The 26842-nt window shown below is 38.3% G+C and overlaps 1 protein-coding gene across 1 annotated transcript in view; it reads right to left on the bottom strand.

The window, feature by feature from the left end:
* Positions 1–316: 316 nt before the first annotated feature.
* Positions 317–26842, bottom strand: part of LOC119788235 (rab11 family-interacting protein 4B-like) — a 57761-nt gene continuing 31235 nt past the window's right edge. The window contains exons 4-13 of the mRNA XM_038292441.1: positions 26259–26393; positions 23692–23727; positions 20004–20103; positions 18386–18489; positions 16035–16175; positions 15408–15489; positions 11210–11347; positions 10963–11121; positions 6018–6161; positions 317–3518 (exon numbers count right to left, since the gene is read on the bottom strand). Coding sequence (XP_038148369.1) covers positions 3402–3518; positions 6018–6161; positions 10963–11121; positions 11210–11347; positions 15408–15489; positions 16035–16175; positions 18386–18489; positions 20004–20103; positions 23692–23727; positions 26259–26393 — 1156 coding nt within the window. The 3' untranslated portion in view covers positions 317–3401. The remainder of the gene's footprint in view (positions 3519–6017; positions 6162–10962; positions 11122–11209; positions 11348–15407; positions 15490–16034; positions 16176–18385; positions 18490–20003; positions 20104–23691; positions 23728–26258; positions 26394–26842) is intronic.

The following is a 26842-nucleotide window of genomic DNA, read 5'->3' as shown; positions in this document are numbered from 1 at the left end:
TTCTTTGCCAATGCCCACCCCTAGTTGTTAACCTGAGTATAGAGACCTTAATGCTATTAGCTGCAAATAGAACACATTCAGAGGAGTAATAAATCAAAATTGTACAAAAAATATATTAACATTTTGCATTTTAAATGAAAACCCCCTTTTGTTTAGCTTTACCCTATTTAAATTCTGTATCACATCTTCTTTGAAGCCCTTTAGCTATTGAACGAGTCATTGATTATTCCAAATAAAAATCGACAGATTAGTCGATTAGTATAAAAAAGTTATTTGCAGCTCAACTATCTAGTGATAAAAATCTCATGAGGCATTATCACAGCCTGAACATTTTTATTGCAAAGATAGTTACCCCAATTAGTAGCCCTAATAGAGGTTTAACAGCAACCAGACTCCAGTTTTACAGCTTGATGTTGTATTGGATTTTACTCTAACTGAGGATGGCACAAGCAGGTATTAAAAAAATTTGATGAGCCAGTATTTGGAATAAGTTAATATTGCTCATAATGCTCACGGTTGAACTAGGAAGACAGTTCACGACCATACAAAAAGCCGATTTAAAGCAAAGTGAAAAGTAGTGAACAGAACAAAACTAACAAACATTTTTTCTTTAAAAAGCTACCAAGTAAAAAAAAAAATCACTACACTGACAAAACAGGCGGCAGTTTAAGTACCATACAAAGCATTGTGCTATACATCCAACAAAACATCGAGGCAACAAGCTGGTTCTTCTTTTGAGAAAACTGTAGAAAATTCGGTGTTTTCCTACCAGTCTTAAAAAGAGTGGTAAGTGGCACATCAATACAAATGATTACTGTTCAAGTACATTTACAAACCAAAAACATGTCTGACGGAAACCAGAGAGTACCTTGGGAAAGTCTTTATCGAGTACATCGTGAAAAATGTCCTCAGAAGGCACAGACAGAGAAAGATGTGAGCCGTGCAAAAGGAGAAAAAAACAAAAAAAAGGTTGTTTTGTGCAAGGAAGCAAAACTCAAGTTTGTGAGAATTGGCTAATACAGCAGTTTGATTGTTCCTCCTTTACATTAAAGGGATACCTCAGAAAGTTTGAAGTGAGTTCCTGCCTAAGGATCTGAACAGGTATTATTATTCTACCTGCAGTAACCCTCCAGGGGTTTTCATGTGGTAAAGTCAGAGTCATAATAATGGCTAACAGGATAGCCAAGAACAAAGCAGTTTTTTTAAATAGCCTGGTCAGCCAGACTGCGTAAGTCAGTCTGGGGTAACTCAATACTGACAGACCAGACCAGACCAATCAGAGCGCAGACGGCAGGCCCATAATGCAACAGTTCTTTTCTGTAACCATAACAGTTAAGATCGCAGCTGCAATGGGGCAATGCCCTTAAAATTTCAAAACCTTTAAGAGCATTTCTTTCTTTTTTTTATATTTCTTTTTAGCATCACATCCATTTTTATCTGATTGGTTATAAAACTGATTCCCAACTTTAAAATTCAGCTCTCCTCAATCCCTTCCAGACTAATATGCTGTGAACGTCTTAAATCAGTCTGGCTGCTCAGGTTAGATTTCAGCAACCTTTTAAATAGAACCAAAATCTTAAAATCGATTTGTGATAATGCTTTTATAAACCTTTAAACGGTTTGTTACCTTTGTTTTAAGTAAAGGCCTGTGCAGCATTGATGAATTTTCAGTGTGAAACACATACTTGGAATTGAACAATTAAAGCACAGTACGGTTATTAAAATATAGATAAAATAGGCTCACCTAAACAATCGTTTTTTTTTTTTACCACTTTTCTTTTCAGTTAGTAATTTAGTCAGAGTAGAAATGCATTAGTGTACACATTTTGTTCTCAGTCTGTGTTTCACACAATAAGGTCCCAGTGGTGCTGGATTCTTTCTCAGTTTTCAAGCTAAACAAAAAAAAACAAAAATGCCCAAGATAAACATTTTAAACAAAAAAGGTTTGTAAAATAGCAACTGCACAACGCTGGAGTAAAGCTGTTAGCACTAGTCTCCGGGTGTGATCAGTCTGGAGGAGGAAGAGCTGCAGCTGAAAGATAAGCCGCCTGTAGAATATTCCCAGGAATCTCATTTCAAAAGTTAGAAGCTATCCCTTTAAATCACTCCTTGATACAGTACCAAACACTGTACATAGGTGTTAAAACATGTCCTAACCAATGAAAGAGAATTACATTACGAATGCCCTTTTGGCCACACAGGAAGTGAAACATTAAGTCCTACATTCATTATATTTACATCAGTTTATTAGTTGCACGGAGTAAATTAGGGCGTTATGTAAAATCTGTAGCTAGAAAGTTGGTAATGAGATTGCTGATCCAGTCTGCTGTGCATGCTCATGTCTGGTTTGTAAATCAATCGTTTGGACTTAACTCCATCACACATCCCGACATTCATATCAAAACTTTCCTGTGCAACATTGCTTGGGTACCAGGTGGGAATCTTTATTTTTGTTTCCCAGTTCCCAGAACTCTACAGTTCAGAGACATTCCTTGGCTGCATCTTCCATCAATCAACCAAACACCTCTGAGCCAACTAAGGTCCGTTATTCTGATTGACATGGATGCAAAGTTTTTCTTTAGTTATGGAAGACGTGGTAAGATTAAAAAAACTTTCTTTTTTTTAAATAATCTTCAGTACCTTTCACTGATTTCACAAAAATACTTTTTTTTTTTGCAGTATGTGGAGACCAAACTTTCCAACCCTTTCAACATTATTTGTATTAACTTACAATAACAGTCATTCTTTCCTTTCTTTTAGCCCTTTTTTCCTCATTTCTTAATCTTTTTATAATACATGCTTGACCAAATTTTTTTATTTTGTGCAGTTATCTCTTATACACAGGTCAGGCAACAACGAGGCTGCCTTCATGTCCGTCTCACTCAGGGTAGCCGTCTTATTGCCACTATTTGCTTTTTGAAATCTGACCCACCATCTGTCAGTAATACAGCAATTATCCCACGACGGGGAGATTTTGTTAGGCTTTTCTAGTATCTTCAGATTAACTCCAGTGTGCTCCCCTGCCTGATTGAGTCAATCCTAAAAGCAGGTTATTCCTGGTTAGAAGCTACCAGCTTGCAAAATTACCAAAAAACAAAAGTTGTGACAACAACAACTGAACAAAGCAGCAGAGTAAGAAAACAGTGCAGTATGACACAAATCGTCACATTTGCATAACCGTCTGTTGTTTAGCATTCGCTCCCTGGGAAGAATCCCTGGAATTTAGCTCTGAATTTCAGTCTATGGGGAGAGAAAGTCTTCTGAGCAAACAGCAGCTGGCAAAGCAGGTCCAGTTACAGGAGTTCAGTTATCTTTTTTTCTTCCTGTAGCGATGCCCGGAGCAGATAGCTGGAACTATCTCAGATTCAGAGTGATGGATTTTCATCCGTCTCAAGCGTCTGCTAGTTCTTTATCTCCAGAATGGAGGGGTTGTGGTCCAGGATGGACAGAATGATCTTGTCCATGTACTGCCGCAGACATATGTTGATGTCCTCCTGCTCCTTCAGGGCTTCCATTAACTGTGGAGAAACATGTACATAAAACACTTCTAAATATGACCAAATCAATTATTTATAGATATTACCTAAAGATGTTGGCAAGGAAAGGTCCCTTAATTTTATTCTTTAGGTTTGGAGATCCAGAGAATATCTTGCATCTCATGTGTGATGCTATTTGTTTTGTAAAAGTCGCTGCAGTCTCTGCTATAGGAAATGTTTCAATGTCCTATATTTTTGACCATGTGAGATTAGATTTAACATTTTTTTAGTTTATTTGCTTGTCACAACTACACAGAACTGCTGAGTGCGCAGAAATGAAAATTTGTTTTGAATTATCTTCTGGAAAGAGCAGAGGAAATTATTTCCTTCTGCTCGCTGACAGGAAAAGCAGAGAGCTCAGTTAAAATGACACAGAATGTCCTGTTTTCTGTTTATTCATTGCCAATCAGGAGCCTATATGTGTCTGAAATTAAAACTTCACCTTAATAGGAGCAGTATACATGGTGTAAATACGATGCATATTCTGGTGTAAAGACCTTGAATGACCAGAACATAAAGCTGTCTCACACTTAGCCTTCATTTAGGATGTGTGGATGCTGCTTTACTGCATTTATATGCTGCACATGTTCTTTGTAATATCCAGTATTAGGAACATTATGCTGCGTTTACAGCGCACACACTTTGAGCAGCAGAAGCAGCTTGTTTACATGCAAAGTCTACGATTGACGTGCATCAAGGCGCATCAGAAGGTCCTGCACCACGTCTAGAGCAGCAGGAGCAGCGCATCCTGACGCATCTGAGGCAGGGCCTAAAGAGCTTCTGAGCATCTGAGGCAGGGCATGCGCTTCACAAGCAGCAGCTGCTTGAGGAAATTTTTGGAGAAAATCAACCGATCAGAGAAGCTAATCTGAGGCTAACAGGGAGACAGACTGAACGACGTTTTGAGGTGGACTTTCTCGCTTAAAAATATATTAAAAATACGCACGGCTAATATAGTAAAGCCCTTCTCTGCCATTGAACACAGGAGCAGCAGAAGAATCGGACGCATCTGTGAACGCTTTTCCTTTACACGCCTCATTAATATCCAGTACTAGGAACATTATGCTACGTTTACATCACACAGATATTTGATGCTCTTGAGTCACGTCTGATCTTAATGTGTACAAGCATCAAAAAGGAAGCAGCAGGCACCTTTTTACTGCTCAAAGTGCATGCGGTGTTAACGTAGCATTACTTTCAAAAAGTAACTAGTTATAGTAAACTAGTTAGCTCTTCTGATAAATCAAAGTAACTAGTTAATTAATCTAAATGAATTTTAATGATTTTTCCATTATCTGAACTTTCAAAACAACTGAAAGTTTGCATCAAACTGACAACATCAAAACAAAACACTGCAAAATTGCATCATTTATATTAAATACTCTGAACTTCCATAGCAATGTGGTTTTTTTGCACCATGTCTTTTTTCTCCCACACTGTTTACATTTGATCACTGCTGCACTTTAAGAAATGGAAATGTCATGAGAGCTGTACAAAACAAAATTTCATTTTGTATACACTCTATGTATACAAAATGACAATAAAAGTTGTCTAAGTCTAAGATCTGCCATCAACTTATTCATCTCCTCTCTGTGTTAACCACCATTGCGTGCTGAACACCCGCCCACTTTACGTCCCCTAGACCAATCGGATGCCTGTATCTAAGCTGCACAGAAAAAAATCTCTCAGAGAGACTGCACTCATGAAAAGTCACTTTGATGGATCGAGTTAAAGTCACATGCGGCATTAGATTGCAATTAAAGCAACTTAAATTTTTTTTTTATTTTAATATTAGTTAAATACTCTTTTACTGATAAAATAACCCTGTTACCAACGCCATTTTTATCTTACATGGCTGCTACCAGCAAGGTTTATATATAATGACAAGAGCTACATTTTACTGCATCTTAAATGAATCCTAAAAGTCCATGGAGTTCAAGTTAAGATGAAGATTTACAATCATATTCTCTAAAAACAGCATGTCCATTATAAAAAGAAAAAATTATTAGCTTATTTGCTCTACTGAATCGTTTTAAATAGTGCTCAATGTAACATTCTGCAAATACGATCTTGAGGTAAGCAAAAATGTCTTAAATAAGTGTATTTAGCCCTAATTCGAGAAGGTAAATGAGATGATTTGCCAATGAAATTAGATTTTTTTTACTCTTAAAATAAGTTAAATAATAATAATTAAATAATATGCAATTGTTTTTTTTCTTATTTCAAATGTAAACTGTCTTTTTCCATTGGCAAAGTGTCTCACTTACCCCCTTAATTAAAGGAAAAATGCACTCATTTTAAGAAAACACGACTTAATTAGATTTAAATTATTTGCACTAATGGTACCAAGGGTCAACTACAGCATGAGAGCAACCTAGCAGGTAAAAATAAATAGAAAACAATGGGAATCTATTAGTAGGTGCATTTAAGAGTTGCTGATCTTCTTTGTATTCAGAAATAATATCTAGACTGAAGTTTCACCTGATCTCTGGAGGCGTTGTCTATCTCAGCAGCTAGAGACTGAGCCTTGGTTTGTGTGGCAAACAGGTTCTTGGCTTCGTACAGGCTGAGGCTGAGGATCTGGCCGTTCAGGTCTTCATTTTGCTCCCTCAGCTTCTGGGTTTCCTAAAATAAGTGTAGAGAAAGACAGGAAGAAAAGGTTAGAGTACGACCCATGCTTAGAAAACCAGAAACTACTCTATATTAACACGGACACCAAGGGCGCAGCGCCTGGTCCCTCATCAAGCAGCAAACACAGCTAATATGGACACAACACTGACTGGATATAACAGGGGTTATGTGTGTTAACAGTGTCCCTGCACGGTCTGCTGCATTGCAAAAGCTTTATGATTAAGTTCGCCTTAAACTGCTGACAGGAGTCCAGTTTGCCGTTCCCTTGTTTTACCTCTGAGCCATTAAACAAGGGAGCTGCAGTTCTGACCCCAATCACATTTGGCAGAGGTGGCTATACTCCAGAGTTATTAGTTGTTAATCGGGAGGTCAAAAGGTCACAGAGGCAATTTTACCGTGAGCCCGGGGCAGCGCTGAGCCCCAGACAACACCAGGAGATGGAAGTCAGGGGGAAGAAAGTCCTGGGATGTACATTGCTGGACACACACATACAGACATTTACAGAGGTGCAGTTAGGTGTGAGGGCCAGTTTGTCTTTCCTACAGGAGGTGGACCCATTAACGAAGACTAATAAATAGGCTCAATCTGAATACAGCACATCGGGGAGTAGAGAAAGGCTGTTTGAAAAGTGCAGACAGTAAGGAATGAGACAGGGAAAGGAAGCTGGATGCTTTATGTTGCTAGTTTTCTAATTCAAGAAATTTAATTAATACTAGACAATTAACAATATTAGGCAGTCTTTTTACATAAAACTGCACCACATTTTTCCATTTTAGCCTCTTAAACAAGGGGGGAATACATAAAACTCCACCGGTAAAATTTTAACCAGCAGGTGGAGCCATTGCGCGCAGCTCCAAGCTGACACCAAAAGGTAAAAGCCCCATAGCTCTAGAACTGTTATAGCTAGATGTCTGAAATTTTCTGCATTTGTGGTTGACATGATGTAGAACAAATATATTACAATAAAACCTGCCTTTTCTCAAGAATGTCTTTATTACTGCCTTTCAAAAAAGACCTATCATTTCCGAGAATAAAAAACCCCAACTTTGAGTCATGTTTGAACTGATGCAGGTTGGTCTGTGTTCTAGTCTCCCAATTTTAATTTATATATTAGAAAATAGAGGGTGTTAGCTTTCAAATAATGTACTTCACATGTAATCTGGGGCTTACAGTTCCTAAGTTATTTGCTTTTCCATTTTGGTATGCAAAATGGGCGAGGATTACCCAAAATGAGGTGGATGTTAAAGTTAAAACAATCCTTTATGTGGTAAAAAGTTTTATACTAATCTTTATCACGTGATGACATATATATAAGAGGGTGTGTGGATTCAGACTCCCTCTCATACCAAGCAAAGTATTTTTACTGTTTGAAAGAAGAGGAGCTATGGGCTCAGAATGGCTATATTTGGATCGGGCCAAAGTTTCAGACCTTGTCCCAGCATGTACAGTTTACATGAAGAGATAAAAATGTCACAACACATTAAAGGTTTACTTTATTTATTGCTTGAAAGCAGAAAATGATAATAGAAAAAAAAAAAAAAAAAAAAAGGTTTTCACCATTAATGTTCGAAATATTCCATAAATGATGTCAGAACGCGGCGGCGCGTATGGTCTTCAATCAGCCTGAAAAGTCTCATGTCATCCCTCTGTTTGAGCCGCACTGGTTACCTCTGGCTGCCCGCATCAAGTTCAAGTCCCTGGTGCTACCCTACAAAGTGCTTCAGAGTATGGCTCCTGTCTACTTGAACCCTCTAGCAAAGGCTTATGTCACAACTTGGTCACTCCAGTCAGCAATTGATTGTGGTCTAGCAGTGCCTACACCAAGGTTAGGACAATCCAGACTTTTTTCATGGGTTGTTCCAAAATGGTGGACTGACCTACCAAGCGCTACAAGAACAGCGGCGTCCCTTTCTATCTTTAGGAAACTCCTAAAGACCAACCTTTTTAAAGAGTATCTCTTATTCTAACTGTTACCCATAGCTCTGTACCCCCCTAATACTCTTACTCCATTTCCCTCTCTTTGCTGTGTGGTCGGAAAATTTTATTTCTTTAATTTCATATATTAATTTATCCTATTTACTCATTATAAAAGATTTCAATCAGTCTGTTTCACCTGCAAGGCCACACATTTCTCCTGCGTGAGGGTGTTTCTAGACCAGACACAGCTTCTTCCCAAAACAAGCCAGATTCTTTCTCAAGGTTTATTCATAACATGTTTCTGTTAACCAAAATGTCGGAATTTTTTTGACTCTGACTACTTTCCATTGCTATAAGAAAGGGGGAACGAACGCTGCCCAGGCAGAACAGGGCTGGATACTGTGCCATAAGGGCTGTATGATGAACTGTTCGCTCTTGAGTGAAATTCATCGATCTCCGATTATTTTACTATGGTGAATAGTAAACCAGCAGGTGGAGCCATTTAAGGAGCTTTTTAAAAGCTCCTTAAAAAAACTGCATCGAGTCATATCAGCAGACCTTCGTCGTCTGCTGTAGTCTGCTCCTCGTTATCGCCATTCAGTTAACTGCTGTAAAAGAAAGCTGTTTTAGCAGCTATTATAATTATAGTCATTTCTTTTTCTTTATAAAAAAAAAAAGAAATGATAGGATGAGGGCCTACTGACTCCTTATGAAGCGTTTTATGCTCCTTACCAGTCCCTTTTTGAATGACCTTTACCTCAATGGAAGCAGAAAATATTGATTTTCAGGTTTTAATTCATTCAGCTTTTATAACATAAGTCAGTAAAAACTGCTGATACACATTGATCACCAGTAAAACTGTGGTTTATAAAGTTATATTGCAATAAAAAGGGATTCAAACTTGAAGTGTATTTAAGTTTTCTTTATGGTACTTTGCTGTAATAACCTGAGCTACATTAGTGTGGGACTCTAACAGTAGACGGTGTTTTAAAAAGAATAAAATCTTCTGGTCTATGATTGGTGTGTTTTGGGATTCAAGTTTAGCAGGCTTGACCCAATTCTCTGTAAAACCAGCTAAAGAGAGATTAAACAAGAATGGTAAATACATGTCAGTGACCCCAGATGAAGTCCTTATGTTAATGAAAGGTATAATGGAGGATGTTCTTTTTCCGTAAGGCCGTCCTACGTGCTCGTCCCCATTTTCACTTACCGGTGGTGAGTCTGCCATAGTGGAAATATTGCACATCTTCTTTTGGAAAGTAAGCTTGTATGACGATGCAAACAGCAACTTTTAAACAGAGCGTGTGCACGCTCTTGCACGCGTTTAATAGATGTTCCCTCTCAAGAGCAGGTATAGCATTGTAAATTAGCATTAGTTTTTTTTTTTTTGTAAGTGGAGAGGGCGGACCTTCAAAAATTCACGAAAATCCTCCACTATACCTTCAATAATTAAACAGTTTGCCTGCTTTAATTGTTGCCTTAAGAGGGTTTGGGTGAGGCAACCAAAATATATGTGCTTTATCATAAACTGATACTGGTTTTATAGATTTAATGTATGTAGCTTTTCAAGGTAAGAAAAGAAAGTAATCTTAACGTCGGACAAATGCAGCAAAATCTTAATATAAAACTTATTAAAATCTTTTATAAGTTTTAGCACCATAGGTTTGCACTATATCATGATAGAGCTTCATCAGAAACATCTCCAGCTATTTATTATTTATTTTATATTTCTGCTGTGGGTAAACTCAGACAGAGATTTGCCAATATTTCTCAGTAGGACTGAACAGATGAAAATACTTTGAAATGACTTGTTAACACACTGGATGTATGTTTACAGTCATTTTCCTGGTGGAAGGTGCACCTTCATCCCAGTTTCAGCTCTTTTACAAGTGTTTGTTCCCAGGATGCTCTACTTTCAAGCTTTTTTGTGTTGTATTTTATTGGGGCTGTTTAATCGATTCTTTAGAAATGTATGAAGGAAAGCCTGGAACAGCAAACAGAGTGCTGATCACATGACTTCTACACGTTATTTACTGGAATTAAAAGTAAACATTGCTCATTTAAAATCCATGCCACACTTTTCAGATTTGATCAAAGAAAATATTAAACTAGAACAGATTTTTTTCCCTTTCCACTTCTGCTCATCCACCACATAAGATCCCAGGGGAAATACATTAATGATTTTTGCAATTTGTTTACAAACTTCTCAGGGTATGAATACTTTTTGCAGGACAGCTTAGACTGAATTGTTACAAGCATGAAGGCATGATTAAAAAATACACCACTCATATACAGACTATGGCTGATGTTCACATAAAAGTCAACACGGTTTAGCCTGAGTAAACTTTCTATTCCCGAGTTAAAATATCTGCAGCTCAAGCCGTGCAGCGCTGCAGTAAAAAGGGGGTTTTAAGAGCTGGTAAAAGGAGTCATTATGATTTGTTGTCAAATCCGACATCCCGGCTGGTGAACCTAAACGGACACGAGGAGGGAGGGAGCCCCTCAGCTCACTCTAATCTCTGCAGTCATAAAAACACTGATTCATGAACAGTTAGACACTTTTCTACCTCTGTGGCAGCACATAAACCACATTATTATGTATGAGAGCCTGAAGGGAAGCTGACATATAAAACATTCAGGAAACACTGGATTCTAGTAACGGATCATAATAAAGCACACAAAACTCTTATGATGGAGAGACGGCGAGGAAAAGAAGGATTTGGAGATAAATACAAAAGGTCTTATTCTTCTCAAGAGCTGAAACCGAAGAATTTTTTTTTTTACTTTAAACAAAAAAATATCAATGCTATTTTGCTACATAGAGCAGCCGTAACACATTGAAACTTGACCAAATTTAAAAGAGGAAATGTATCTGTACCTGCTTCAGTCTCTTGACCTCATGTTCCAGCTCCACCTCTCTGGACCTGCAGTTAAAGTCTGCCAGTCCAGATGAGGAGCTGCGGCTTCGACCGGGCTTCTCTGCCTCTAGCTTGTAGAGCTGCAAGAGCTCCAGCTCTCGACGCAGGTCCTCTATTAACTACAAACCACAGAACAGACTGATAAATGACATCATACCGTATCTGGAAAGCTTTTTGTCAGCCTGGGACAGTCGGTTGACTAAATACCTCCTGCATGGCGTCTTTCTCTTTCTGGAACTGCTCCCTGTTTTGCCTCAGTTTGTCCATCATTTTCCTGTAAAGGTCCATTTCATCCTTCAGCCGCAGACTGGTATCCTCTAGCTTGTCTGTCATCCTTTGCTTCTCCTGATGATTGAGAAACACATTTTTATTTTTATTTATCTCATATGAGCGAGATTTATTTACACATATCATATAAATAAATAAACTGGGTTAAGTCTTAAGTTCTTAAATCGGGTCATGTGTTTAACCACAGTTACCATTCACTCGTGTTAGGAGAGAAAAGCTTCACTCAGATCCCAGTTTAATCCAGGTGAAACAGCAGAAAAGTAGGCTGCATTTACTGTAAAATTAAAAGCATTAGTTTGACTTAAACTAACTGGTTCTCTATAGCCACATAATATATTTGCTTTTCCTTTCATTTTAGACCAATTCAGGCTTTACTGAACTGAAGATATAAAATCAGGCTATATATAATACTAACCTTAAACAGGTGGTAAGAATCTAGTGGCTTTTTGCTTTATGTCTGAGTCCTGATAAGAGTATTCAAACTTCACAAGGCTGCACAAATTATACTGTATAACATATTCCACATAGATATACAAACAGCATTGCTATTATTACTAAATTGATTGACATATCTCAAATAGCCCCTCTATGTACAAACTGGCAGTTACTAACTTGCTCAGAGTAACTAGTTACTAATCAAAGTAGCTATGTAGTTACATTTTAACAGCGAAAATATCTAGTAATTTTCATAACTTTACTGTTGTTGGAATTTCAAATCCAACTGGATGTTTAATTATGACATATAGGTAGTTATATATTAAAGGAATAGTACACCCAAAACATGATTAGCCTTCATTTTCTACTCACCCCCATGCTGAACAACACTCTGGAGTACTTTTTTGATATCTCAAATGCATCTGGAGATCTGGGAGGCTTCTTGCTGTCTGCTGACATTCAAATAATGGAGGTCTGTGGCGCCCGAGGCAGAAAGGTCCATAAAAGTCCACAAAAAACGTGTCAATATTCCTCCATACTGCTCGTCCAATGTATTCCAAGTGTCCTGAGTGGGTAGCATCCAGAATTTACTCGAAACAAAGTCATTTAGAATGTTTTTAGAGCATAAACAGTAGTGTATAGGATTTCCTAAAAGCGCGTGCCTGCGAGTTCACGAGTCTACGGAAACCGCGGCAGACCAAACCAGACGAAAGTGCGCATTCAGCGTCTGCTCTGCCGATAATGCAAGCGTAGAAGAAGAAATGTGCTGTTTACCTGTGCAAAGAAAGAAACAACGAAAGAAAAATGTCTGAGGACTTCAGTGTTGAGGAAGAGCATGAGTTCTTTGCCGAGCTGAATGTGCACTTTCATCTGGTTTGGTCTGCCGCGGTTTCCGTAGACTCGTGAACTCGCAGGTAGGGCTGCAACAACGAATCGATAAAATCGATAAAAATCGACTTTTAAAAGCGTTGGCAACGAATTTAATCATCGATTAGTTGTGTCGCGCGATTAATGCGTCATCCGCCGCCGCCGTCATCCGGGGGAAGAAAAAAAAATATGACGGAGCGAGTCAGCGCCGCAGTTGCAGTGTTGCCAACTCAGCGACTTTTCAGACCCCTCCAGCGACTATTTTTCAAAAAAGCGACTGGCGACAAATCTGGCGACTTTTTACGGTGTCACTGGCGGCTTTTGCCTGCCGTGGGGCGCCTCCCCCATCCCAACCCCTTTCTCCCTCTCCCACAGGAATCTCAGCGCGGCAGTCAGAGTCAGAGCCGCAGGATTTTAGTGAGGAGTTTACCCTCAGCGTCCAGACTGCAAATGAAGCGCGCATGTGCCGGGATTGACGGCGCAAATTGATCACAATAATTAAAATAGCCTGCGCTTTGTAAAGTGAAAAAAGTCGTAACATGCAACTTTTGTAAAAACAAATGAACATGGCACGGAAGCACCACTGTTATGACGCAGCACCTGAAAAGAAAACACGTTGGAGCCTTCAATGGCAGTGAAGAGAGCTGATCAGCAGGATGAGTAACCATGTTTGTTTGGTTTTAAAGTGGGGAAACGTAACGTTAGTTTCTCAGTTCGCTCATCTGATGCTTTCCTTACCTTGTTAGTAGGTTACAGACAGTGATAAGGTTGGCTACTTATTTTACTTTTAATTTCATTTAAATTTGGTTAAGCAGCGTTTATATTTTCTTTATAAATAAATTAACTTGCAAATTATGAGGGCAAGGCTTTTAAAGTTTAAATCTTCTGGCAAAGATAAAGAAAAGAAGATCCTGCAATTTATGGAAGTAAAGCAGAACAAAATCCAGCAAGATCAGTAATATGTCAATTAATTATCTGCCACATTCCCATGTAAATATCTGTCTTTGGAGGATGTGTTTTTTAGCACCCCTAGTTCTCTCATTTTTATTCAGAATACAATTTATAATTTGAATCACAGGGCTATTTTTATCTCTATGGTTCAGTATTTTCTCAAGCAGCAACTTTAACTGCTATACTTTCCTGTCTTAAAAGGCAGAACTCTTCTAGTCTAAAAAAAACTCATTTGTTGAAATGGGGGGACCTATTGTTTGAACCCCTTAGAGGCTTTTAAAAACAAAAATGCCTGTCTCTTTTTGCGCTTTATGAAACAAAGTAGCCTATATTTTGTGGATGTACAGCTACATTTCTCATGTAAGTTTGCGTAGTTTTTACACAAACATTTATTTTTCATATTGCACCAGTACAGTTAATGAGCAACCTGTACTTGTGTGCTTGTTTGTTCTGTCTAAAATGTTTATTTTGGAATAAAGAAGTTAATATAAAAAATTTTTTTTGTCCGATTCATCGATTAATCGAAAAAATAATCGGCCGATTCATCGATTTTTAAAATAATCGTTAGTTGCAGCCCTACTCGCAGGCACGCGCTTTTAGGAAATCCTATACACTACTGTTTATGCTCTAAAAACATTCTAAATGACTTCGTTTCGAGTAAATTCTGGATGCTACCCACTCAGGACACTTGGAATACATTGGACGAGCAGTATGGAGGAATATTGACACGTTTTTTGTGGACTTTTATGGACCTTTCTGTCTCAGGCGCCATAGACCTCCATTATTTGAATGTCAGCAGACAGCAAGAAGCCTCCCAGATCTCCAGATGCATTTGAGATATCAAAAAAGTACTCCAGAGTGTTGTTCAGCATGGGGGTGAGTAGAAAATGAAGGCTAATCATGTTTTGGGTGTACTATTCCTTTAAGTGAATTAAATAATCTAAAGGGTTAAACATTTGAGAACATATTAAACTGTATCATTTCGGTGTGTTTGATGAGACAGGATTATTTTTTTTGCTTAGAATAAAAGAATAAAGCAATTTAGATGCTTTCAAACTTTATATCTTTGTACATTTTTAAGCTTCAGCTAGCTGTAAAATAGGTGTGAAGCTGAAAAATGTTTTTATAACCCGTGTAATAAAATAAAATACCTTTTGCAGAATTAAACAGAGGTTTAACGCTCCGAGAAAGACAGTTAATAATATAAAGTAAAGAACAACATGTGGGCAGCCAGCTGTCAGTCAGTGACGATTGAGATGATGTGAGGAGCTTCTTTAGATTAGAGATGCTTCTAACCGACCTGTAGAAAATCTTTGTCCTCGCGCATAGTGAGGAAATCACAGAAACTTTAAGCACTTTTCTTCAGGCTTGCGATCACTGAATCACTGGCTCTACGTCATCATCTCTCCTCTCGGTCTGTGTTCAATGAATGCTGGACGCCACATTGCGGCTCCCCAGCCAATCAGAGTCTGCGCACCTTGCCTCCCTTTTGCAGGTCGCTGCGGCAGAAATCCCTCGCTTTAATTGATCGAGTTGAAGCAATGCGTTGCTTTAAATGGGTCTTAGCAATATGTGAAAATGAATTAGTTGATAAAAAAAAAACCACATTTATTAATGTCGTTATTCTGCAGCGCCATTACCCCTGACACTGCCAACCAGGTAGGCATTAAGCCTCCAATATGACATTATCTAAACATTAGTGTAAGAATAAACATGCTGTTCCACCCCAATAGGGGTTTTTTCATAATGCAGATGATATCATATGAAGCCGTATTTGCAGACCAAGCTACGGCTTTGGCTATGAGCCCAAAAGGAGGAAACTATTCTTTGAAAATCCTTCTGAGGAGAAGAGAACTGGGCTCACCTCATCAAGTCTCTCTGTCTGTGACTTGAGTCGACACAAAGTAAGAGACATGTCACTGTTCTCCTCTTCCAGATGCTTGATACTAAAGAACAGAGATCAGCAAAAGTTAATATATGAAACTACAACCATATATCAAATACAAAACTCTAAGTAACATTAGAGACACCTAAAATTATAATCAGATTTTTATTTCATTTTAAGTATTTCACTTTTTATCTGAAGATGGAATCTGTTGTTTTTCTCTGAAATCAGAGCTAAGGCTGATCTGTAACTGTAATGGATAACTGTACCTGCACATAGGTCAGATTTCTGCCAACCAGGAAGTGTTTTTTGTTCTACACATTACTGTGTTTAAAATACATTATAGCAAACAAACAGAACATATAAAGTGTTCAGGTTTTTAGATCCTAACTAAAATCATCACTCACTTTCTTCTTCGAGGAAACATTATTTCTGACAATACAGCGTATCAATTTTAAGAAACTCAATTTCTGTGTACAGTTTCAAACATGCAGGATTGTTGAACTAAAATACAATCTTTTGACCTGCAACAGTTCAGTTGTTTTATGTATAATGCAACCATTTTTAAGTTATTTTGGTGTAATATTGCCTAAATGTATTTCTCACCGACTGGTCAGTAGCTCTATCTGGGTGTTCTTGTCTCTTTCCATTTTGCTGTAGGCCTCTCTGTGTCTTCTTAACTCCTCCTGGGTATTTTGCTCAGAACGAGTCTCTTGGTCCTTCAGCTGCTCTTCTAGCTCATTTACCCTGGGAAGAGTTTTTCACATTACATTTAATAAAGATCAACATCGACAGGAGGGTTCTTTTAAAATGCTACAGTCTCCATCTAACAAGATTAAACCTGACCCACAGGGTAGACAAACCATAGAAATGTTGCTAGACATGAAAAATCTAGACCTTTAAGGTGAACTGGAAATATTATGATGCTTTGTGCTTGATGCATACTACGTGGGTTTTTGTGTCTTCACCAAGTTTCCAACAATTTACCAAACACTTAGGCTACGTTCACACTGCAGCTTGAAGTGACCCAAATCCGATTTTTTTTGTCCATATGCGACCTGGTTCTGATCTTTTCATGGCTGTCTGAACAACACAGATCCGATTTTTTCCAATCCAACCCAGGCCACTTGGCTATGTGCTCCTGAATCCGATACAAATCAGATCTTTTCAAATGTGACCTGTGTGTGAACGGCCAGGTCGCATTCATCCGACCTGAACGTCATTAATACCTGACATAGGTCACTATTCTGCTTCTTGCTACACAGAAGCGGCAAGAAAAACAGCAACCTTGGCAGACGATGATGCGCAGAGTAGTATTTATGTTTAGCCATATTGAAAAGATTGTGTTTTTATCATTGGAAAACACCGAAAGCACGCTGGCCTGTGACGTCATTGCGTCCTCTACTGCGCAGGCAGAACACTTGCGTTGTATGACTGCTGTTCACGCAGGAGATCACATACAAGTCGCATATATCTGGAAATATGAACAGGAAAGCCAAAAAATCGGATTTCGCAAAAAAATCGGAATTGAGCATCAAGGCCTGCAGTGTGAACGTAGCCTTATGCTCACAACTGAATCATAATCCAACGATAACCACCTTAATCTCACTCTAGAGGCAGCAACCTGCTAGCAGATCCATCAATCTAGCGAGGATATTCCCGTTAGTTTAAGTCTTCCTCTGAAGTTAAAACACAATCATCTAGCCTGACGTAGTCCTACTCAATTCTAGTCAGATTATGAGTCTGATACTGTTCCATAGAGCTGTGATTATGGGGCGTGTTTTGAACGAACCAGGAAAAAAAATGCCTCTGCACTCAATTGGATAGACCTACAACCAATAAGAGCAACGGAGTGCGTGACGTATGTCAAGCGACGCATAGTTGTTGTCAACAAAAATCAAAGCGTGCTTATTGCACGCCTAGAATAAGAAGATGAGCCTTGATCGCGTTTCTCTGTTCCTCTTTTAAAATTAAATTGCTGTCGATATCTTCTAGAACAGACCTAATAGCAGAATCTACACACCTAAACTCTCCAGCGGCAGCCATTATTGTTGTCACCCAAGCGCGCTTTGGTCACGTGGTTGATTACGTTACTGTTGATCATCTGTCGATCATAGTATAAAGCCCGCCATGACAATTTGATTGGATCGCCTGACAGTGGGCGATAATACTCGCGCTACTATGGAGCAGAGCCAGACCGAACTTCCCGACCTCAAACCTTGTGGGCGGGACTAAGTTCGGAATGGCACCCAGGCTAACAATCATCACTAATGCATCTAAGTTGCATTTTGACTGCAGCCTGATAACCATAACCTTCCTCAGTCTACAACTAACCAGCTGAGCAGGACATGGGCACAATTTGGAGGAGTGTGTACTTCTCCCAAGGGCAGCCATTGCAAGAAGCACTTTGAGTACAGCTTCAACAGTAAAATGGTCCTGAATATGGAAGTTCATATTAAAATGGAGCATTTGGTTTTATGCATTAAGGTGACTTAGTGAGATCTTTCAGGTTGCAGTCTCAGCAGTAGAGGGATGTAATGCATATCACTGCCATGATGCTGAAAATGTTGCCAACTGTGCTGTGTGTGTGTGTGTGTTTGTGTGTGTGTGTGTGAGTGTGTGCGATTCCTCGTGTTATAACCAGGCCATTAAGCTGGCCTGGTGAGTTTGTTTCTCATGTATTAATAAAGGTAGATGTTATTAGACACCCACCTCTGTTGGTGGTTGAGAGGAGCATTAGAGCTAACCTTTCTCTATCCAGAATTTTTACTGGTTAAGCATCAGAACAAAAAACTAAAATCCTTGATAAACCTAATGAACACCTCAAAGAGTGAGCCAGAGTAGAAAGCTAATCTAATGCATGGAGAGAGAAGCGTCCATCTTACAGCAAATTCCAACATGATAAGAGACCCCAAACTAAAACTAGGATCTAGAGCACAGCAATGAGTCAACCTCACCTGTGTACTAGTTGTGTGTTCTCCTGCTTCAGTCTGGACTTCAGGTCGCTATTCATCAGAATCTCATTCTCAAGTTCGGCGACCTTCTTCTCAAGAGAACTCACCTGACAGAAACAGATAGCTTGATCAAATGAGTTTTTATTCATGTGTTAAGTAATTCACATTCATTATGAAAGATGTCTGGTGAGTAGGGCTGGGTATTTTCGCCAAAATCCTGAATCGATTCGATTTTGAGTCCTATAGTTGTAAATCGATTAATTTCAATTCCATCTGTTTTTACAATAATGAAAGTGGTTAAACTGTGTTTCAAAATGCTCATGTATTGTATTTTTTTCCTGTCATATAAAACACAATTGCAAACTTCTAAATCAGACAGTTTAAACTTGAGATGTGAACAAAACTGTTTTAAAAGTGCAAACTTGTTTGTGAAAAGTGAAAAAGTGAAGCCTCACTCCAGCAAGCGGACGTGACACAGCAGGGATACATGCATGAGCTGCATTATCTCCTCTGCACCATATTTGCAGCGTTGTCTGTAACAATTACAAGGTGTTCGCTGCTCAGCCACAATTTATTAATGTCTTCAGTCAACCTATTGGCTATATCTGCAGCTGTCTGGCTTGAAGTCATCTTGAGAGCATCTTTCCTGCTCATTTGAATGTGAACGTCACACGTGTCACTATACTAATCAATCTAATTTTCTAGACATCGATTTTGCAAAAAATGTAAAGGAATCGATTCAAAATCGATTAAATCGATTTTTTTTACCCAGCCCTACTGGTGAATGACTCTAAACCTATGCTTTACACTAAAACAAAGAAAAATTCATCTCACGACAGAAAATAAACTGTTTTCAAATGATGTATTATAATTAAAACAGTTTATTATCTCCTTTAAAAGAGGTACAAAATGAAACAACTCATTCCCAATTTCACATTTCTGAAAGAATACAGGTAGGGCAGCAACAAACGATTACTTTGCTGATCAATAAACTGTTTGAAAATTTGTTTGATTAATAATCAGATAGCTAGAGTTCCCCAAGTGAGATTTATTCACAGAATCTGAACAAGGTGAAGCCAAACTACACTTTGATTGATGCTGTTTTAGAGTCTGTATACTCCGGTTAGTGACTATTTGATTAGTAAATTAGAAGAGACTTAGACGTAGACAACTTTTGTTTTCATTTTGTACACACAGAGTGTATACAAAACGAAATTTCGTTTTGTACAGCTTTCAGAGAGTAGATGAGCAGCAGCTTGGAGTGAAAATAACATTTTCATTTCATAAAATGCAGCCGTGATTGAATGTAAACAGTGTGGGAGAGCCCACTTTTTGTGTATATTGCAAATATAGCAAACTATTGCTGTATTTTTTCAGAGATGTGGTACATCCTTTATAAGTTTTAAATGAATCTAAAATGCAAGACTTTCCATACATTAAAGAATCAACATCTTTGGTTTTTGGGAGGAAAACATGTTGTTCTTTTCACTTAAGTTAGTTAACTTGCCGCTACACCCCTAACCAACCTGCCTTCCTTTGTTACAGATGGTGGAAAAAGTTTTTTTCCAAGCATAGATCTACATTCAGCCTGCAGACACAGACAATGCAATTGACCCCTTACCTTTTCGTTGATGTCGACATCACAGGAGTCAATGCTATCTCTGAAAAGGTCTTCCGTGCTGCCGTTACGGCTGCTTAGGTTGCTGTTATGGAGCAGCTGCCTGCTCAGACACAGATACACACACTTAGGGAATACGGAGGAGCAACTTATGCATTTCAGGGTGACACACTATTGTTTAAAATTTAAATCAGCACACCCCTTTAAAAGTGATGGGAAAATTTCTGCTCCATTGACAACAGCAGTAATATAGAGGTACAAGGATAGGAGAGGAGGAAGGGAGGGAGAACAGACAGGGTAGATAAAGAGGTGGATGTAATCAAAGCAGACATGTACACTAGAAAGAACAAGGAGATGGGGGGGCAAACCTTATTGAGTGCATATATCAGGCCTGACAAGCTATTTTCACTCTGTCACTGTAACTCAGTTTGTGTTTCTCCAGTTAGGACAAAAGCTTGCAGACACCTTAGGTGAAAATGGTTACCTAGCTGCTGCTAGGTAACCATTTGCTGCCCAAATTGATGCAGAGATGGAGCGGAGTCCCCCTAATTATATACAAATATGTAATGTAACCAAATAAATTTCGCATTGGGATTATTTAAGTATTCCTGATTCTGATTCCTGGTAAATGGGACAGGTGTTTAATGAAACGGTGTCCAGCTTGAAAGAGCTCCTGCATGTCGCTGAATGTGTGCATTGATGACTATCTATTTACTATCATGAGTTCAATTCATGTTAATGTGTATTTAAAGACATTTCAATTAGTGGAAAAAAAAATCTTTGTGCGAAAAAAAGTCTAATCAACCAAAACTTTCGCGACAAAAAGTTTTTGAATCAGAAAGCATAATATCTTCATAAAATATCAATTATCCAATTATTTGTTTAAAGTTCAGAAAATTATGAATCTTCTTCTGAAAAAAAAAAAGATCCAGGTGGATAATTAAAAAGGATAGGTGGCAACATAGATTTTCTTTTCAATCAGCTAAATAATCTCTGTTGCCCCAGGATACTGAAAACACCACGTAGTTCATGCTGAACATTACTCTGCCTGCAGCCAGAGCACTAAAACTATAAAGAGTACTATTCATTAGCTATAGGTTTTGTAATTAAGTACATAATTGCTCTTTCTACTAATAACCTTTGATGATGAGCTGCAGCTGTGTTTTACGGTCTGAACCGAATGAAAGACAAAATGCAGATATGACTCTACTGTATGATGGTATACGAGTCGATTGATTTTCAGCCAACCACATTTTTAGGAATGAACAGCATGTTGTCATTTAAAAAAAATGATGAAAACACAGACTGATTATGCGTAGGACATTGAGACTTTCAGCTGCTTCTATTCAGAAACAAGCCTATCAGGAGTAATGGGAGTGTTGGTGCCTGTGTGCTTTACAGCAACAATGCTGAACAGCAGAAATTATATATTCATACTGTCACTATTATTTTTTTATTTCAACTGCAGTTTATATTAGTAGAACTCTTCCTCTTAGGTTACTGATGCGCTATGTATGGATTAGTGGTGGGCATTAATCATACCATTTGTCATTATTATTATAAATTCCTCATCATGATAAGAATTTTTATTTATAATCTAAGTGATAAATTACAATGAATGATATTTAAATCAATAAAAATGTGTGAATTGTCAGAATTTTTCATTTGCCTTGTAGTTTTTGTGATAGAAATCATACTTCTTTGTAAAAGTGGTGTCTGAAGATGCTTATTTTAAATTGGTACAATTATTAAAATTAGTATCTGTTCATTCAGGGCTATCACTGCTGTGGCATGCAGTCTCAGCCAAACAGTTATCTTTTTTTTATATATAAACTTTTATCGTTATCATAGTATAAAAAAATATTATGATAATATTTTAATTGAAGTCATAAAGCCCCGCCCTAGTATAATGCCTTGTGCTCCTGTGTTTTCTTTCATGTCATTTATTTATTTCCTACATATTTAGTGGATTAATCATCCTTTTGGAAGAATGTCTTGTAATTGAATCTCAGCAGGAATCCTCCTGGATTTAATGGTCATGTTCTCCCTGAGCATGTAGGGGATCATCTCTGGGTATTCCCCCTCCTTCCCACAGCCTAAAGACATATGCTAGCCTAATAGGTTGCTTTAAATTGCTCTATAGATGTTGTGTATGAGAGTGTCTTAGGTTTTTCTCTGTAATGGACAGACCTATGCAAAACACCAACCCAGTTAGGATTTGGTATATAAAGTACCATAATTTTCGGACTATAAGCTGCACCTGAATATAAGCCCCAGAAGCTAAATTGCATGATTTGTACATATACAGGCCGCACTGGACTATAAGCCGCATGTTTTTTATGTTTAATTACCATATGGTTCGTGCACGGAGAGGATTGTCGGGAAAGAGGCAACTGTTTGGGGAAGCTCCTTATATTAACATTTCAACACAATTGAATTGAGACTAGGGATGCACAATATAATCGGCCCCCTATCGATATCGGCCTTAAAACTGAATATCGGACATCGGCCACCCCACCGATATCTAACCCGATATTTGATCAGCTTCTGAGTTTCTAAAGTCTAAAAAAAAATAAAAAATACTGCTTCTTCTTCTTCCTCAAAAACTTCTTTTTTACAGACTTAAATCCCTACATTAAAATATCACAATATCTTCATATGCTGATATATTGCCATTTAAAAACACCATATCAATCTCTTTTACTAATGAAATATTGCTATATGTCATCGTTATGCTACGAAATCCCCCGACAATTCACGAAATTTTGCCATATTTTATATGTTGATATATTGACGCGGTATCGATCTATTTTACTAACAAAATCTCACAAGAATTTGCAAAATATCACAAGAGTTTGTAACAGAACGATGAAATTTAACGAGATTTTGAAAGTAAAATAGATCGATACCACGTTTTTAAAAATCAATTTGATATCAGCATATGAAAATATATTTGAGTATATTATTTTTCGAAGTGTCAGAAATGGATAATAAAACTGCTATTTTCAATGACTACTTATTTTTGTCCAGCTTTAACATCGGTATTGATATCGGTTATCGGCTACATGAGTTTTAAAATATCGGCAAATCGGATATCGGTCAAAATCCCAATATTGTGCATCCCTGATTGAGACAATTCTTTCTGTTGGCGTCTCCAACGTCTCACCATTGACTCGTTGATTCCAAGGTTACGTGCAGCTGTTCTATTTTCTTCGTTTACTGCCAAATTGACTGCCTTTAACTTAAAAGCTGCAACATATGCATTTCAACGTATGTTTTCCATAATGAGGTCGTCACACAAACTGTATTGCGCTCGCAATGTCCGTCTTTCTCTGAGTCTGCTTGCGGAGGTACCGTATTACCCTAGTGGCCGTTAGCTGTAAAAGTCCATAGATAAGCCGCATTGTTATATAAAAGCCGCAAGGTCGAAAAATGGGGGGAAAAAGTCGCGGCTTATAGTCCGAAAATTAAGGTAAATGGATCGATTGGTGGATGGATATTTCATGATAGTAATAAGGAAGCCCTAAGTGGCCTTTATTCTCCTGAGTTGCTGGATGTATCTAGAAACAAGTCAAACATGATCAAAGCAGCTCATAAAAAGCATAAACACACCAATGAGTGACCTTTGGATCAGACAAGCACATACAGGCATCTTTTTAAATGCACACATGTAAACAACTGATTGACCTACCTTCCAAAGGCAGTGCTGGAGATTTTCCTGCTGGGACTGCATGTAAAAAAAAAAAAAAAGAAAAAACGTTTTTTCATTTATAAAATACATAAACTTAAAAATAACTGGTCTAAAACATATAATAAGGAAGCAGAAAGTGCTGATCTAATTATTCATTTAGACGTTACATTTATTCTCATTATCCTCCTGAGATCTGGCCTTATTTAGAGACATTTTATATATACAATATCTACCTTTTATTTTTAGTTACACCTCTCTTAGTACTTCCCTTCAAATGTTTTTATTTTTCAGGTGCTTCAGGGATTATTCATTAAAGGAAAGTGGATCCAATTAGAGGAGCATTAGTAGACCGAGCATTAGAGGAAAATAATACTAAAAAATAAGCTATAAGACACCAATATCCCTCATTCTGATCATTCTAATGTTCCCTGATGATAGAAAAATGTCAGCCGATTGTAAGATTGCATGTGCAGTGTTGTTTTCAGGTCAGCTGTAGTACAGATCATGCATTATGTTTCTATTAATAGTCTCCCTGTTACAATAGCTGTTGAGGTAAGTACAGGAGAGGCAGCTTTACCATTAGAGTCTGTTTTTTGTGTACAGGTGCAAAACAACAGGCCTTTGAACACCTTTCTGACGATATGGCATCAGTTTTATTGTCTTATGGAAAGAAAAAGAAAAAACAGCCCACAAAGCAAACAGTGACTCATTGGTAAAAATGAGAGGAAGATCCTACACAGGAAGAGACGTGTATAGTGCCTGAAATAGCTGGCGGCATCTGTTTCTGTTTACCTAGAGACACTGAGGTGGATGGATTCTGTCATGCATGATCAAGGTATTATTTTAAATCACCCTTATTGCTATTAAAATACACATTTATATTACATCCATGCAGGCATGTCCAGCATGAGAGGATACCAATAAAACATTTCTGTGAAAAAGCCATGTTTTTACAGAAACATGTCCATTTGAAGCGACCCTGAATAAAGTCCAGTTAATTAAAAGCCTTCTGACATCATTTAAATAGCAAATTCATTTTGTCTGTTTGGAATGTAATTCCAGAACAAATCCAGATGCTTTGTAAAGGCATTAAAACACCTGGGTGCGAAGATGTTCATAGAGAATATTAGAAAACAAAAAGATTCCCAGAGACCAATTGACACGGCAGGAGAGTCGGGGAGAAAGCTGTGAAAAAGCTTAAAGCAGGATCAGGTTATAAAATAACAACAAAGGCTTTCAAGATCTCACAGAGCTATGTTTAATAAATCACCTAAAAATGGAAAGAGTGAGGCCCAAACGGGAAACCTACCAAGACATGGCCGTCCATCAAAACTGAGAGGCCGAGCAACGAGAACATTAATCAGAGAAGCAGCCAAGAGGGCTTAGGTAATCCTAGAGGTGTTACTCAGAGGGAGATTAGTGACGCCGAGAGGGAGTTTGGTGCGCAGCCTGGTGCCAGTCTCTATGCAGACAGCAGGGCTAGTGATGGAGGTGGAGCCCTAAGAGGGGGGTAAGAAATAAGCTACTGTACCTATAGCAGAGGACACAAAGCAGGAAGAGAAGGAACTGAACTGGTCAACTGAAATGCAAATCTTTGTGCAAAAACATGAATATCAACCTCTGATTTCCACTGAAAAGCATGGTGGTGGCAGCATCATCCTGTGGGGATGCCTTTCACACTTTTGATCGATGCAACAATTTTTTTGTTTTTTTTTTGTTTGGTGAAACAAATCTAAATTAAATTGACTACAGTCTGTCGTAGGCTCGTAGCCTAATCATAACCATACAATATTATTATTTTTTTAAGTCTTTTTGTTCGAACTAAGTTGAAGTTTGAACTAAGGCTGCCACTAACGATAACCTTCTCTCTGTCGATTATTTTTTTGATTAATCAACAAATAATTGAAGTTCCACGTCTAAGCACCGGCGGATTAATGTAGGTCAACGAGGCGCCCGTCATTTGGGAGAGGCTCAGAGTAGAGCCGCTTCTCCTCCACATGGAGAGGAGTAGCTGAGGAGGCTTGGGCTTCTTTTTCCAGATGCCCGCTGGACACCTCCCTCAGCAGATGTTCCAGGCATGTCCCCTCAGGTAGAGGTCCAAGGGACGACCCAGGACACGCTGCAGGGACTAAGTCTCGCTGCTGCCCTGGGAGCACCTAGGGCTTCCCCCAGCAGAGGTGGAACAAATGCCTGAGGAGAGGGAAGTCTTGGAATCTCTGCTGAGACTGCTGCCTTTGCATCCCAGATGAAGCGGGAGTACAATAAATAATTAGATAGCAAAAAGTTTTTAAAGAGAAAGTGTTTAAAGCATTTAAACCAAGAGAAGCTAGAACTAAACAACTTATGTAAATTTTTAACCTTAAATACAAAATGTTTATAATTTTTTTTTACAATTTTGCCATAATTATTGTTGTGGGGCGGTTGCTGTTTCAGATCTTCAACATTCAGATGATAAATTGATTACTACATGAATCGTGGATTATTTCAATAATTGATTAATTAGGATTCATTGTTTCAGGCCTATAGTGAGGCCAACACTCTTGCTTTACAAGGTCAGCTGCTGTTACCTGTTAGCCCTGAGGTTTTTGAGGCGAGCCTCCAGGTCATTGAGCAGGTTGACCTTCTTGCTGCACTGAGAACAGTAGACGTCCATGAGCTCACCTGCAAACTGATGACGCACTTTGCGGGGCGTCTGACCAGCGCTGCAAACAGACACACAAAGACAACCCTTTACTGTTAAGGTAAAACATAACTTGAGTCTTTTATCGAGAAACAGGTAAAATAATGAACAATGAAAGACTGAGTGCATTTCCTGCAAAGGGAGGATCTACCTGAGTGATGGCTTGTTCATAATGAATTAATCTGAATATAAAGGATCTATACCTTGTTGTAAAATCTAAAGTTTATGCCAAAAGTGAACTCTAATTAATTCTTACACTGATGTCAAAGCCTGATCATAATTTCCATAGTAAGGCAGACTTTTTCTTTCATGTTTTGTAAAACCCTGGGCCCTTATTTCACAATTTATTCACAGTTCTGAGGAGTTTTCTCTGATTGGTATGCATGGAGGAGCATGAAGTTGTATTGCCAGTAAATCATCTGAGAAGTTTAATCCCATTAAGCACAAGGCGTTGATAAATATTAACACTTC

The sequence above is a fragment of the Cyprinodon tularosa genome, unplaced genomic scaffold (genome assembly GCF_016077235.1).
Source record: "Cyprinodon tularosa strain WSP-4 unplaced genomic scaffold, ASM1607723v1 ctg312, whole genome shotgun sequence".
Taxonomy (NCBI): Eukaryota; Metazoa; Chordata; class Actinopteri; order Cyprinodontiformes; family Cyprinodontidae; genus Cyprinodon; species Cyprinodon tularosa.
This window is presented reverse-complemented; position numbering and strand designations above follow the sequence as displayed.